Here is a 14,983-nt window from a genome sequence, read left to right as displayed (position 1 = left end):
TCAGACTTCCCGATTGACATAGAAGAATGAAATTCGGTAGGTTTATGTATCATCTCCAGACGCACAAAAACGCCATTTGGACCCATACCCTAAGTCCAACAGGAAGTCGGCCATCTTGGGAAAAATGCTCAATTTTGGTGAGTTTTGTGGTCATTTCCAGGCCTCATATTTGAACGCACTAGTCCTAGAGATTTCATCCCATCCACTTCAAATTCACACAGAGTCAGCTTGAGACATTGGAGATGAAAAGTTATCAAAAGCTTTTTTATGACTTCTTCCTGTTGGGCGTGGCTGTGCAAACCATTTCGATGCTTCGCCATGAAGCAGGAAGTCCTTATAACTCCTACAGACATTGTCCCGTCTACACCAAATTCATCACACATGTAGAGGGTCCTGCCCTGAACACATCTATGCATCAATACTGCGTCAAATACACAGCGCCACCTACTGGACACAGGAAGTCAGCCTCATATGACAAACATTATCCGATTTACATGAAATTTACAGGATGTGTTCTCCACATCACACACTGCAACATGACATGTCATTGGTGGGTCATCTCTAGCGCCACCTAGTGGACACATGCAATGTGACTTAGCCCCATCACACAACATTCATTACGAGCCCGGGTGCCAAGACGTCTACGTGCCCGCTGTGTCTGCCATGTGCCTGCAGCACGCACCGGCATGCGCGTACGAGGCGGTGCATGGGGGCGCGAGGGCCCGTTCATCACTGCTTGCAGTTTTAATTATTAGGGCCCGAGCGCTGACCAGCGCGAAGCCCTATTGTATCTGTCAAGATTATTTTTCTTTTTCTTGCACAACGACGGCCTTTTTGCCCCCCTAAACGTGCTCGAAAAGTCACCAAAGTTTGCACGCAAGCCAGACCCGGCGAAAATTTTGATATTTTATGGTTTGCAGAAATGGGCGTGGCAAAATGGCTCAATAGCGCCCCCTATTGAATATAAAAATGTGAGAGATTGACGTACATGAACAAAATTTGGTATATATATGCATCATGTCCAGACGCACAAAAAAGTCAGTGGGGCCCATGACGTCACTCCAACAGGAAGTCGGCCATTTTGAAAAATATGTGCGATTTTGGCGTTTTCCACTGCTCGTACTTTAACCAACTAGTCCTAGAGTTTTCATCCCATCCACTTCAAATTCACACAGAGTCATCTTGAGACATTGGAGATGAAAAGTTATCAAAAGCTTTTTCGCCCATGATTCCTGCTTGCCGTGGTGACGCGGCGAATTTCGATGCTTCGCCATGAAATTTCAAACCCTCATAACTTGACTCCACATGGTCTGAGCTTTTCCAAATTTAATATGCTTGTTCAGTGTCCTGGTCTGAACACATGTACAGTCTCATATTTAGTGACAGTCATAGCGCCCCCTACTGGCAACAGGAAGTCACTTGCTTCATTCTTTCACTTATTACTCCCATAATCTTAAGTATTTACACCTGAAATTGACTCAGCTGAGACATAAGACCTTGGTGATGCTACATTCTGCAACTCGTGACCCATCATCAAATACTGTTGCCATGACAACGCATTCAACGCCATGAAAATACGATTACAGTTTTCAGAGGCAAGAGATGCCTCCACGGTAACGAAACTCAACACACACGTCTGGCGTGGGTTCATTTAACATCCTATATACTTCAATGGGATGGGCGTGACTAAACGGCTCAATAGCGCCCCCTTTAATATTTCAAAATTGAACCTCAGCCTCCCCGATTGACATAGAAGAATGAAATTCGGTAGGTTTATGTATCATCTCCAGACGCACAAAAACGCCATTTGGACCCATACCCTAAGTCCAACAGGAAGTCGGCCATCTTGGCAAAAATGCTCAATTTTGGTGCATTTTTTGGTCATTTCCAGGCCTCATATTTGAATGAACTAGTCCTAGGGATTTCATCCCATCCTCTTCAAATTCACACAGAGTCAGCTTGAGACATTGGAGATGAAAAGTTATCAAAAGCTTTTTTATGACTTCTTCCTGTTGGGCGTGGCTGTGCAAACAATTTCGATACTTCGCCATGAAGCAGGAAGTCCTTATAACTCCTACAGACATTGTCCCACCTACACCAAATTGATCACGCATGTAGAGGGTCCCGCCCTGAACACATCTATGCATCAATACTGCTTCATATACACAGCGCCACCTACTGGACACAGGAAGTCAGCCTCATATGACAAACATTATCCGATTTACATGAAATTTACAGGATGTGTTCTCCACATCATACACTGCAACATGACATATAATTGGTGGGTGATCTCTAGCGCCACCTAGTGGACACATGCAATGTGACGTAGCCCCATCATACAACATTCATTACAAGCCCAGGTGCCAAGACGTCTACGTGCCCGCTGTGTCTGCCGTGTGACTGCAGCATGCACCGACATGCGCGTACAAGGCGGTGCATGGGGGCGCGAGGGCCCGTTCATCACTGCTTGCAGTTTTAATTATTATTTTTTTTCTCTCCCGATGACGGCCTTTTTGCCCCCCTGAACGTGCCTTAAAAGTCACCAAAGTTTGCACGCAAGCCAGACCCGGCGAAAATTTTGATATTTTATGGTTTGCAGAAATGGGCGTGGCAAAATGGCTCTCTAGCGCCCCCTACAAAATCAATAAAAGCGAGCCCCTCGTGACAGATTGACATAGAGAAACGAAACTTGGTACACATGTTCAACATGTCAAGACGCACCAAAAAGTCTCTTGGACACATACCCTAACACCAACAGGAAGTCGGCCATTTTGAATCAAAATATTGATTTTAATGCTGAATCTGGCATCATATTTGAGCGAACTAGTCCTAGAGATTTCATCCCATCCACTTCAAATTCACACAGAGTAATCTTGAGACATTGGAGATGAAAATTTATCAAAAGCTTTTTCCCCCGTCATTCCTGGTTGCCGTGGTGACGCGGCGAATTTCGATGCTTCGCCATGAAATTTCAAACCCTCATAACTTGACTCCACATGGTCTCAGCTTTTCCAAATTTCAGATGCTTGTTCAGGGTCCTGGACTGAACACATGTACAGTCTCATATTTAGTGACAGCCATAGCGCCACCTACTGGCAACAGGAAGTCACTTGCGTCATTTGTTCATTAATTATTCCCATAATCTTAAGTATTTCCACCTGAAATTGACTCAGCTGAGACATAAGACCTTGGTGATGCTACATTCTGCAACTCATGACCCATCATCAAATACTGTTGCCATGACAACGCATTCAACGCCATGAAAATACGATTACAGTTTTCAGAGGCAAAGGATGCCTTCACGGTAACGAAACTCAACACACACGTCTGGAGTGGGGTCATTTAACATCATATATATTTCAATGGGATGGGCGTGACTAAACGGCTCAATAGCGCCCCCTTGAATATTTCAAAATTGAACCTCAGCCTTCCCGATTGACATAGAAGAATGAAATTCGGTAGGTTTATGTATCATCTCAAGACGCACAAAAATGCCATTTGGACCTATACCCTAAGTCCAACAGGAAGTCGGCCTTCTTGGGAAAAATGCTCAATTTTGGTGAAGTTTTTGGTCATTTCCAGGTCTCATAGTTGAATGAACTAGTCCTAGAGATTTCATCCCATCCACTTCAAATTCGCTCAGAAACATCTTGAGACATTGGAGATGACAAGTTATCAAAAGCTTTTTCGTCCATCATTCCTGGTTGCCGTGGTGATGTGGCGCATTTCGATGTCTCGCCATGAAATTTCAAACCCTCATAACTTGACTCCACATGCTCTGAGCTTTTCCAAATTTAATATGCTTGTTCAGCGTCCTGGTCTGAACACATGTATAGTCTCATATTTAGTGACAGTCATAGCGCCACCTACTGGCAACAGGAAGTCACTTGCGTCATTAGGGCCCGAGCGCTGACCAGCGCGAAGCCCTATTGTATCTGTCCGGATTATTATTTTTCTTCTCCCAAAACAACGGGCTTTTTGCCCCCCTGAACGTGCTCGAAAAGTCACCAAAGTTTGCACGCAAGCCAGACCCGGCGAAAATTTTGATATTTTATGGTTTGCAGAAATGGGCGTGGCAAAATGGCTCAATAGCGCCCCCTATTGAATATAAAAATGTGAGAGATTGACGTACATGAACGAAATTTGGTATATATATGTATCATGTCCAGACGCACAAAAAAGTCAGTGGGGCCCATGACGTCACTCCAACAGGAAGTCGGCCATTTTGAAAAATATGTGCGATTTTGGCGTTTTCCACTCCTCGTACTTTAACGAACTAGTCCTACAGTTTTCATCCCATCCACTTCAAATTCACACAGAGTCATCTTGAGACATTGGAGATGAAAAGTTATCAAAAGCTTTTTTGCCCGTCATTCCTGGTTGCCGTGGTGACGCGGCGAATTTCGATGCTTCGCCATTAAATTTCAAACTCTCATAACTTGACTCCACATGGTCTGAGCTTTTCCAAATTTAATATGCTTGTTCAGCGTCCCGGTCTGAACACATATACAGTCTCATATTTAGTGACAGTCATAGCGCCACCTACTGGCAACAGGAAGTCACTTGCTTCAGTCTTTCACTGATTACTCCCATAATCTTAAGTATTTACACCTGAATTTGAGTCAACTGACAAATAAGACCTTGGTGATGCTACATTCTGCAACTCATGACCCATCATCAAATACCGTTGCCATGACAACACATTCAACGCCATGAAAATACGATTACAGTTTTCAGGGGCAAAGGATGCGTCCACGGTAATGAAACTCAACACACACGTCTGGAGTGGGTTCATTTAACATCCTATATACTTCAATGGGATGGGCGTGGCTAAACGGCTCAATAGCGCCCCCTTGATTATTTCAAAATTGAACCTCAGCCTTCCCGATTGACATAGAAGAATGAAACTCGGTAGGTTTATGTATCATCTCCAGACGCACAAAAACGCCATTTGGACGCATACCCTAAGTCCAACAGGAAGTCCGCCATCTTGGGAAAAATGCTATATTTTGCTGAGTTTTTTGGTCATTTCCAGGCTTCATATTTGAACGAACTAGTCCTAGGGATTTCATCCCATCAACTTCAAATTCACACAGAATCATCTTGAGACATTGGAGATGAAAAGTTATCAAAAGCTTTTTCCCCCGCCATTCCTGGTTGCCGTGGTGAAGCGGCGAATTTCGATGCTTCGCCATGAAATTTCAAAACCTCATAACTTGACTCCACATGGTCTGAGCTTTTCCAAATTTCAGATGCTTGTTCAGCGTCCTGGTCTGAACACAAGTACAGTCTCATGTTCAGTGACAGTCATAGCGCCACCTACTGGCAACAGGAAGTCACTTCCTTCATTCTTTCACTAATTACTCTCATAATCTTAAGTATTTACACCTGAAATTGACTCAGCTAAGACATAGCGCCAGTTATCAAAATCTTTTTTATGACTTCTTCCTGTTGGGCGTGGCTGTGCGTACAATTTCGATGCTTCGCCATGAGGCAGGAAGTCCTCATAACTCCTACAGACATTGTCCTGTCTACACCAAATTCATCACGCATGTAGAGGGTCCCGCCCTGAACACATCTATGCATCAATACTGTGTCAAATACACAGCGCCACCTACTGGACACAGGAAGTCAGCTTCATATGACAAACATTATCCTATTTATATGAAATTTACAGGATGTCTTCTCCACATCACACACTGCAACATGACATGTAATTGGTGGGTGATCTCTAGCGCCACCTAGTGGACACATGCAATGTGACTTAGCCCCATCACACAATATTCATTACAAGCCCAGGTGCCAAGAAGTCTACGTGCCCGCTGTGTCTGCCATGTAACTGCAGCATGCACCGACATGCGCGTACGGCGCGGTGCATGGGGGCGCGAGGGCCCGTTCATCACTGCTTGCAGTTTTAATTTTTCTTGTGACAAAGTAACTGCCTTTTTGCCCCCCTGAACGTGCCTTAAAAGTCACCAAAGTTTGCACACATGTCAGACCCGGTGAAAAATTTGATATTTTATGGTTTGCATAAATGGGCGTGGCAAAATGGCTCTCTAGCGCCCCCTGCAAAATCAATAAAATCGAGCCCCTCGCCACAGATTGACGTAGAGAAATGAAACTCGGTACACATGTTTATCATGTCAAGACGCACAAAAAAGTCTGTGGGTACCATGACGTCACTCCAACAGGAAGTCGGCCATTTTGAATCAAAATATTGATTTTAATGCAAATTGTGGCATCATATTTGAACCAACTACTCCTAGAGTTTTCATCCCATCCACTTCAAATTCACACACAGTCATCTTGAGACATTGAAGATGAAAAGTTATCAAAAGCTTTTTCCCACGTCATTCCTGGTTGCCGTGGTGACGTGGCGAATTTCGATCCTTCGCCATGAAAATTCAAACCCTCATAACTTGACTCCACATAGTCTGAGCTTTTCCAAATTTAATATGCTTGTTCAGTGTCCTGGTCTGAACACATGTACAGTCTCATATTTAGTGACAGTCATAGCGCCACCTACTGGCAACAGGAAGTCACTTGCTTCATTCTTTCACTAATTACTCCCATAATCTTCATCCCATACACTTCAAATTCACACAGGATCATCTTGAGACATTGGAGATGAAAAGTTATCAAAAGCTTTTTCCCTCGTCATTCCTGGTTGCCGTGGTGACGTGGCGAATTTCGATCCTTCGCCATGAAAATTCAAACCCTCATAACTTGACTCCACATAGTCTGAGCTTTTCCAAATTTAATATGCTTGTTCAGTGTCCCAGTCTGAACACATGTACAGTCTCATATTTAGTGACAGTCATAGCGCCACCTAGTGGCGACAGGAAGTCACTTGCGTCATTTGTTCATTACTTACTCCCATAATCTTAAGTATTTCCACCTAAAATTGACTCAGCTGACACATAAGACCTTGGTGATGCTACATTCTGCAACTCGTGACCCATCATCAAATACTGTTGCCATGACAACGCATTCAACGCCATGAAATACGATTACTGTTTTCAGGGGCAAAGGATGCCTCCACGGTAACGAAACTCAACACACATGTCTGGAGTGGGGTCATTTAACATCCTATATACTTCAATGGGATGGGCGTGACTAAACGGCTCAATAGCGCCCCCTTGAATATTTCAAAATTGAACCTCAGCCTTCCCGATTGACATAGAAGAATGAAACTCGGTAGGCTTATGTATCATCTCCAGACGCACAAAAACGCCCTTTGGACCCATACCCTAAGTCCAACAGGAAGTCGGCCATCTTGGGACAAATGCTCAATTTTGGTGCATTTTTTGGTCATTTCCAGGCCTCATATTTGAACGAACTAGTCCTAGAGATTTCATCCCATTCACTTCAAATTCATACAGAGTCATCTTGAGACATTGGAGATGAAAAGTTATCAAAAGCTTTTTTATGACTTCTTCCTGTTGGGCGTGGCTGTGCAAACAATTTCGATGCTTCGCCATAAAGCAGGAAGTCCTTATAACTCCTACAGGCATTGTCTGATCTACACCAAATTGATCACACATGTAGAGGGTCCCGCCCTGAACACATCTATGCATCAATACTGCGTCAAATACACAGCGCCACCTACTGGACACAGGAAGTCAGCCTCACATGACAAACATTATCCGATTTACATGAAATTTACAGGATGTGTTCTCCACAGCACACACTGCAAAATGACATGTAATTGGTGGGTGATCTCTAGCGCCACCTAATGGACACATGCAATGTGACTTAGCCCCATCACACAACATTCATTACAAGCCCAGGTGCCAAGACGTCTACGTGCCCGCTGTGTCTGCCGTGTGACTGCAGCACGCACCGACATGCGAGTACGGGGCGGTGCATGGGGGCGCGAGGGCCCGTTCATCACTGCTTGCAGTTTTAATTATCATTCCTCTGCAGTCTCTCTGTAATTATAATACTGCTCATGACACACAAACATACACACACAAAATTTATCTGGAGCCACATTTGCATCTTGGCAGTATTTAAATTCGGTTCAATCTTAGTTCAACATTTCAAGAACACATTTTAAAGCAGCTCTACAAGCTCATTTGATTTGATATGAAGACAAGTTCTGCGAGTAGTGACGTTACAACACAACACACTGCTTCTATTGAGTGTATGAGTGCTGCCGGTGTACTCCACGCAGGCCTTGTGAAGCCGGGGCCTGTGGTTGCAGCCTTCCCCCGAAATGCGGTGGCTCTGGTCTGGGCCCGGGCGCCTGGCTGCCTCCCCTCTGCGGCGGTCCTGGAAGTCCTCCTGTGGCCTGCGGGGAGCCGCTAGTCACAGACATGCTGTCACCCTCATGATGGCTTAACCGCCACACACACACACACACACACACACACACACACACACACACACACACACACACACACACACACACAGAGGGAAAGGCAGGCAGTCTACTTTTCATAAGTCCTACACACATGTATTTGATTCATACACCTCTCTCTCTCATTCACACACACCACAGCAGCCCTCAGGCGACAGTGGTTAGCAGTTGTGGGCTTTTAAAGCTCTCAGTGGCTTTCTTTAGCTCTTTTTGTCTCTATTGAACATGGACTTTATTGATAGTGGCACACACACACACACATACAGTGTCTTGTTTTAATGCCCATGAGCTGTCTTGTGCTCTAAGAGGACTATTTATGTGTCATGGCTGAGTTGTAATTTTGTAATCTTTGAAGCCTGATTGAAGTTGTTGAGTGATTTCTTATTTCTCTTGTATTGTGTGCACTCCACTGAGTGAGATTTAAGCAAATCAAAGCTGCACAGGCAAGATTTTTGGCGTCTTATCAGCTTCAATCACAGAGTAGAGCTGCAGTCATACCCACCAGTTGATTTGTGGCTGCTGGTGTTGATTTCCCTCATGCTGCCATGTGGGGCTGCCAGTGTGCAAAGCTACAAGCTGCAGCTGTAAGTGACCTGCTGTCTCTGTCTGCAGAGTACACCATGTGACAGTAATGTAATAATGCTGTGCTACTTTTACTGAGCCTAGTTTGGAGCCTTATAACAAATATGGAAATTCATTGTGTCAAAGTGTATTTATAAGATCTGTGGATGCCCAGGTGATAATCATATGCTCAGTTAAGTGTATTTTCATTTCAGTCATTGCAGTTCTCTTTTTATCTTTTGAAAACAAGTGGCTGCTTGAAATGTCTGTTGGAGGAAGAAAAAAAAGAGGAAGCTCTCGCCAAGTGTTACTCTAGTGCTCTTCATACTGCATCAAGTGGCCACTTGGACTTTTCTTAAAGGTGCAGTGTGTAAGATTTAGTGGCATCTAGAGGAATGGACTTGGTAGAAATGGATTATAATCTTCATTAGTATGCTTTAATTAGTGTGTAATCACCTGAAAATAAGAATTGTTTTTTTTTTTACATATACATTTTTCATGATTTGTGGTCACTGTATGTTCTCCTACACATTTGGAAGGAGAGAGGCAGGGGAGGGGTATTCAGTTGGTTGCATTCTACAACCTCACCATTAGATGTCACTAAATCATATACACTGCACCTTTAAGAGTAAAGTATATGATTTATGATTTTCATGTCTACCAAGTCATTTCAGGTTTCCTTGGTAACAACTTCAATATACACTCAGCTGCCAGTTTTAGGTCAATGTAACTAAAATGAATACTGTCCAATAAAACAGCCCTGAATATCTTTATATATTATACATTATATCATGAAGGATATGATGTTCAGTGTTTACAGACACCGTTTCTAACTTCATGCTCGTTTCTGATACTGTGGTTGGTGTTCAGTTGTATTGTGTTCTTCTAATATTATATCTACCCTTTCACACCCTGAAATACAAGGGGTACACAACATATTCAAAATAAAGCCTCAGTGTAACCTAATACAAAACAATAGCACCATAGTCTACAGTCTCCAAGATGACCATAACGTTGAGTCAGCACCTCTCTAAAGTCATTTCTATAAAAACCTTTCATAAATGTAGGATGATTTATTTGAGAGCTGGCATTAGCTTTAACAAAGTAGACCTAATAAACTGCCAACTTAGTGTTTTGAAGGTCAAAAACTGCCTAATATTTACAGCAAACAGAAAAATAGCAGTCCAGAAGCATAATATCAGAAAGCAAATGCAGGATGAAAAAGAAATGAGACTAGCAGGTGATTATAAAGTTTATTCTTGACTTTGGGCTTCTAACTGTCATTTAAAGCCAGCTAAACTGTAAATGTGATTAAACGGCTAAGCTGTGTGAGTAGTGTGAGTGTGTTTGTGTAAAACAAAGATGTCTTTTCACGAGGCGTCTGGGTTTGGATGAATAGCCTTAATATGGCACCTGCCACTGAGAGATGAAGAGAGAAGACGTGTGTTTGTGTGTGTGTGTGTGTGGGGGGGGGGGGGGGGTTGTGTGTGAGAGAGAGAGGCGGGCCTTTTTGGTCTACAGCCTTTCATCACATCTAACCTTGATATGTATCATCTCTGTCACTCTTTCATTCAAATGGAAACCCAGAGAGGGGCGAGAGACCAGAGTAAATAATGATGGAGGATGCAAGCGAGGAAGCAAGGACGGGAGGGAGAGAGTGAGGGAGCGAGCGCTGGAGAGATTATTCAAATCCCACCCACTCCCCCTCCTCCCCTGCAGCATCCCTCCCTCCCTCTGCGTGTGTGTGTGTGTGTGCTAGGTTCACAGAGCTTTAGAAACGGCAGTGAAATAGAAGGAGTGTGTAGATGCTAGTCTTTGTCCAGCCATCAAGTGTTTGTGTTGAGAGCTACATTTCTGTTTCGGTACGCACACACACACACACACACCTTCGTAGTGTGTGTCAGTGGGACAGATCGGTGTGTGTTGTGTGTAGCAGCAGAAGCGGACTACTAATCATCAGCAGCAGCAGCAACGTTGAGGATTTTCTCTCCTCCCTCCTTCTCTCACACTCACACGAGTACTACCTCTCTCATTCCTTCTCGTTTTCTCTCTCCATCTTTTATCGCTGGATGATTCACTACCACCTGGACGACGGTAGAACACACAGCTTTTTTTTTTTTTGGCGCCATTTTCTCTTTTATTGGCTGGGTTACAGACCTAATTTCTCCTGTTTTGTTCTAATTTTTTTTTTGTCATCACGACTCACGGCTCGGAATCAGTGAAGGACAGCTAGCAGCTTAACGGATCCCCCCCCCCCCCCTCTTCTTTTACTCTTGTTTTTTTTTTTTGAATGCCTCTGTTTTCTAGTGAGTCAAAAGCTTGAATTCAAAGTCTGATTCTTTTTCCTGACCTTCACATGGCAGCGACAATCTCTACGTTTTTTCTTTCTCTCCCTTGCGGAATAATTTTCACTCATTTCTGGACTTAAAGAAGAAAAGAGGAAAATTTTGATAACATTTTATAAAATTATACTGGAAGATTGCTGAAGAAAACAGAATATGAGTATACTGGAAACAGCTTTATAATTACAAAAAGAGGTAATTTCCCAAAACAGGTGACGACAGAAAACAGGAGAGAGGGGCAACCCCAGAAAAATCCAGGTCAATATTTCCAGCAACTGAGGACTTTGCAAGAGTCCACAAAAGCAGACACAGTGCTGAAAGTTTTAGTCAAACTCTTCCAAAAAAAAAGACTTGAAACTAGACAAAACAAATCTTCCATCTTTCGCCTGAGGAACATTGCACCGTACTGGCGGACCAGCAGAGACGATGTTATGGTCTCCCAGATTATCGCTGTCCAACTTCCACGTGAAGCTGACGGCCAAAGGACTTTTCCGAAACCTCCAGCTGCTGTCGGGATGCAGGAAGAACACTGTGGTCTTCCACGCAGGTCTGGAGACACCGCCGTCCTCCCACCATGTTGTTCCTTCATCTCACCATCACTCAGCGTTCCATTGATAACCACAGCGTGTCATGAACCTCCAAACACCATCTGTGACCCCTTTTTTTTGTTTTTTTTAGAAATTAGAAAAAGTTGACTTTAAAAAAAGAGAAGACATTAACCTTCACATCCATCCACCCCTCCACCCATTTCCTATCACCCCCTTCTTTGCCATGTGCTGCTATGCAGTTTCATACCCTGCGCCCCTTTCTTTTTTTTTTTTTTTTTTTGGTCATCCACCATAGATACACATGGCAGGGTTGGGTTTAAATGGGATGCTACCACACCCTAGCATAATGTTTGCTACTTCCCATTGATTGGTTGCCCCTACTAAATGTTTTCTAAATGTCTGGAAGCTAATGTAACATCATTAGCAGGTGTACCAACCCACCGCCAAAAAAAAACACCCGCTGGGCCTTGTGTATTTATTTTCCTTACCATAATTAAATAAAATGTTTCCATATTACTCTTTTCTTTATGTTCTACTCTTCCTCATTTTCCACTTTGTCTGATGGGTGAATTTGCCTTTGACTATTGTGTAGTTATCAGTTTGTTTTTTAGTTCAATCTTTAGTCATGGGATTCCAAAACCTGACTCCAGATAAGCCTCATAGGCCAATTCACCCTCCTCCTCCTCCTCCTCCTCCTCCTCCTCCTCCTCCCTCTCCTCCCTCAGCTCTTTCTGTTTCCCGCATGGCGCTGGTAGCCATTGTTGCCTCCGTCCCTCTCTCTCCGCTGTGGGGCTTTCAGTGTTGTGTACTCCGGCTACCGCAGCCCGCCACGGATGTATAGGGTTACAATAGGGCCGTCAGAGTCTCAACACTAGTGTGTGTGTGTGTGTGTGTGTGTGTGTGTGTGTGTGTGTGTGTGTAAGCTTTCTGCACGAGTGCCTCAGCAGTGGCGTGATGAATAGCCATGGCTACCGGCTTCTTTTTAGCTTGCGATACCCACGCCTAGAGGGGCAAGCCACCACGTGACTCACACACATACACAAACCAGAAATAGCCAAGGACGCATCTGGCTTTTACTTATTCAACCATTACAAGCTTGCCATTTGTGCAAAGTGTGTCTCCTGCGTAGAGCAGCAGAGAATGTTTACTCTACTGTTAATTCTGTTTCTTCTTTTACACTCAAAAAAAAAAAAAAAAAAGAGTATTATACAACCAGGTTTCTATGAACATTGGTTGTTTGTGATGGGGAAAAATAGTGAGATAGAGAGGAGGTCATCATGAACTAGCTTAGCCTGCTAAGTTAGCAAGACACAACAGTAGCATAATTCTTGTTTGTGAGAGGATGTCATGAATTAGCTTAGCCTGTTAAGTTAGCAAGATGCAATGTTAGCGTTGTTTTGACTGTTTTTAGCTTTGTAATCTTAACTAAATCAATAATAAAAAGCAGCTGCAGAGTATAAAACAATAGGTTTATATGAATATTGGTTGTTTGTGATAGGAAAAATGAGTAAGGCAGAGGATGTCATCAAGTTTAAACTGCTAAGTTAGCAAGAGTCAACAGTAGCATAATGCTCTGGAACTGTTATGTTTAATGTTGGCATTACTTTGACTGTTTTTAGTTCTATAATCTTGGCAGAACACAAAATAAAGCAGTGGTAAGGCGAGTAGAGCAAAATATTCAACTAAATCAATAATAAAAGCAGCTGCAGAGTATTATACAACCAGGTTTTTATGAATATTTGTTGATGGGACAAATTAGTCAGAGAGGATGTCAACATGAACTAGCTTAGCCTGCTAAGCTAAAGACACAACGGTAGCATAATGTCACAGAATGAACTTTCATGTTCAGTGTTAGCATTGCTTTGACTTTTGGTTCTCTGCTGTAATGTCAGCTGAACACAAAATAAAGCAGCGGTAAGGAAAGTAGAGCAAAATATTTGACTAAATCAATAAAGCTGCTTTTTTAAAACTTTGCACGTGGTCATATCAGAGGCTTAAGTCAAAAACATGATCCACTGCCAGCTGTTTCTAATCAGAATTCAGTTTAGTGGCAATACAGAATATAAAATCACGTGTGTGATGCACTCATAAAATTGATTAAAAGAGGAGGAGCTGTAAACAGGCAGAGACGAGATAATCCTCCAAACACACCAGAGAGTTGGAACATTCATACATTTTAGCTTTGTTTGCAGAGAGATAAGAAGCTAACAGTAGATTTGCCCAGTTTAGCTTCATCAGCTTCACATGGTTTTGACTTGTGTGTTTGCCAGTATCATCAGGCCAGCAGGCTCACTCTGACACATACATTTCTGTCATGTGTCTCAGTAATTCCATCATCATCTTTGATAAATCATCTTGATCCATTTACTCTGCAAGAGTGTTTTTTCATGCTCAGTAACAAATTATCTACTAATCAGCTCATGTTCTGTGGCCAGTGGTTTTTCTGATTTTTGTAGTTTTTTGCTCATAAGAACGTGCTCATCCTCCTCACCATCGTGTTGTTTCTCTGTGACTCACACCGTGTGTATTCTTACCAGCCCATCTGAGCCCAGCAGCACGTGTTTGGCTGCTACTGTGTTTTCTCAGTCTTGAGCTCCACAGACCCACTTCCCTGCTGCCTGCCTGCCTGCCATCGCCCTCAAATGTAGGTTAGAGCAGGCTTTAGTCACCACATGTGCGCGTGTGCACACACACACACACTCCGCAGAGACACGTGTGCATGCTTGCACAGTGGTTCAGTTGAGGCTGTCCAATCGGGCAAGCTTTAATCTGATGTGGAGGGTTTTTTTTCCTAATGTGGTGGCAGATGAGGGCATTAGAGGCTGTATCTGCTGGACTGTAATATTTTCCAGGCTCAGCAGAGATCTACAGTACATTTTCAGCTGCAGTGTTCTCTAATTGTAAAAAAAAAAATGGGTAGAGATGTTCTCTTTTTGGAGAATATTAAGGACATTAATTTCAGTTTATCTTTTATCCACATCTGGAGCTGCAGCTGATCTACAAACCTCATTTGAAATGAGTAACAGTTGTTTTTTACAGTCTCTGGAAGCCGAAATCCTTTTACGTTTCAGTCTAAAACAGCCAGCGGTTGAAGTGGTTTAAATGATCTGTGCATTAATGTTACTGCGGTTGTTTAACCTCTTCCTTTAATGAGGAGCAGGCTATCATTT

The 14,983-nt window shown here is 43.2% G+C and overlaps 1 protein-coding gene across 1 annotated transcript in view; it reads left to right on the top strand.

Annotated features, from left to right (window-relative positions):
- The window catches only part of LOC128366913 (mucin-5AC-like), a 66,997-nt gene extending 58,687 nt beyond the window's left edge, over positions 1–8,310 (top strand). Inside the window, exon 8 of the mRNA XM_053327676.1 lies at positions 8,177–8,310. Coding sequence (XP_053183651.1) covers positions 8,177–8,310 — 134 coding nt within the window. The remainder of the gene's footprint in view (positions 1–8,176) is intronic.
- The last annotated feature ends 6,673 nt before the right edge of the window (positions 8,311–14,983 follow it).

This window comes from Scomber japonicus, chromosome 2, assembly GCF_027409825.1.
Source record: "Scomber japonicus isolate fScoJap1 chromosome 2, fScoJap1.pri, whole genome shotgun sequence".
Taxonomy (NCBI): Eukaryota; Metazoa; Chordata; class Actinopteri; order Scombriformes; family Scombridae; genus Scomber; species Scomber japonicus.
This window is presented reverse-complemented; position numbering and strand designations above follow the sequence as displayed.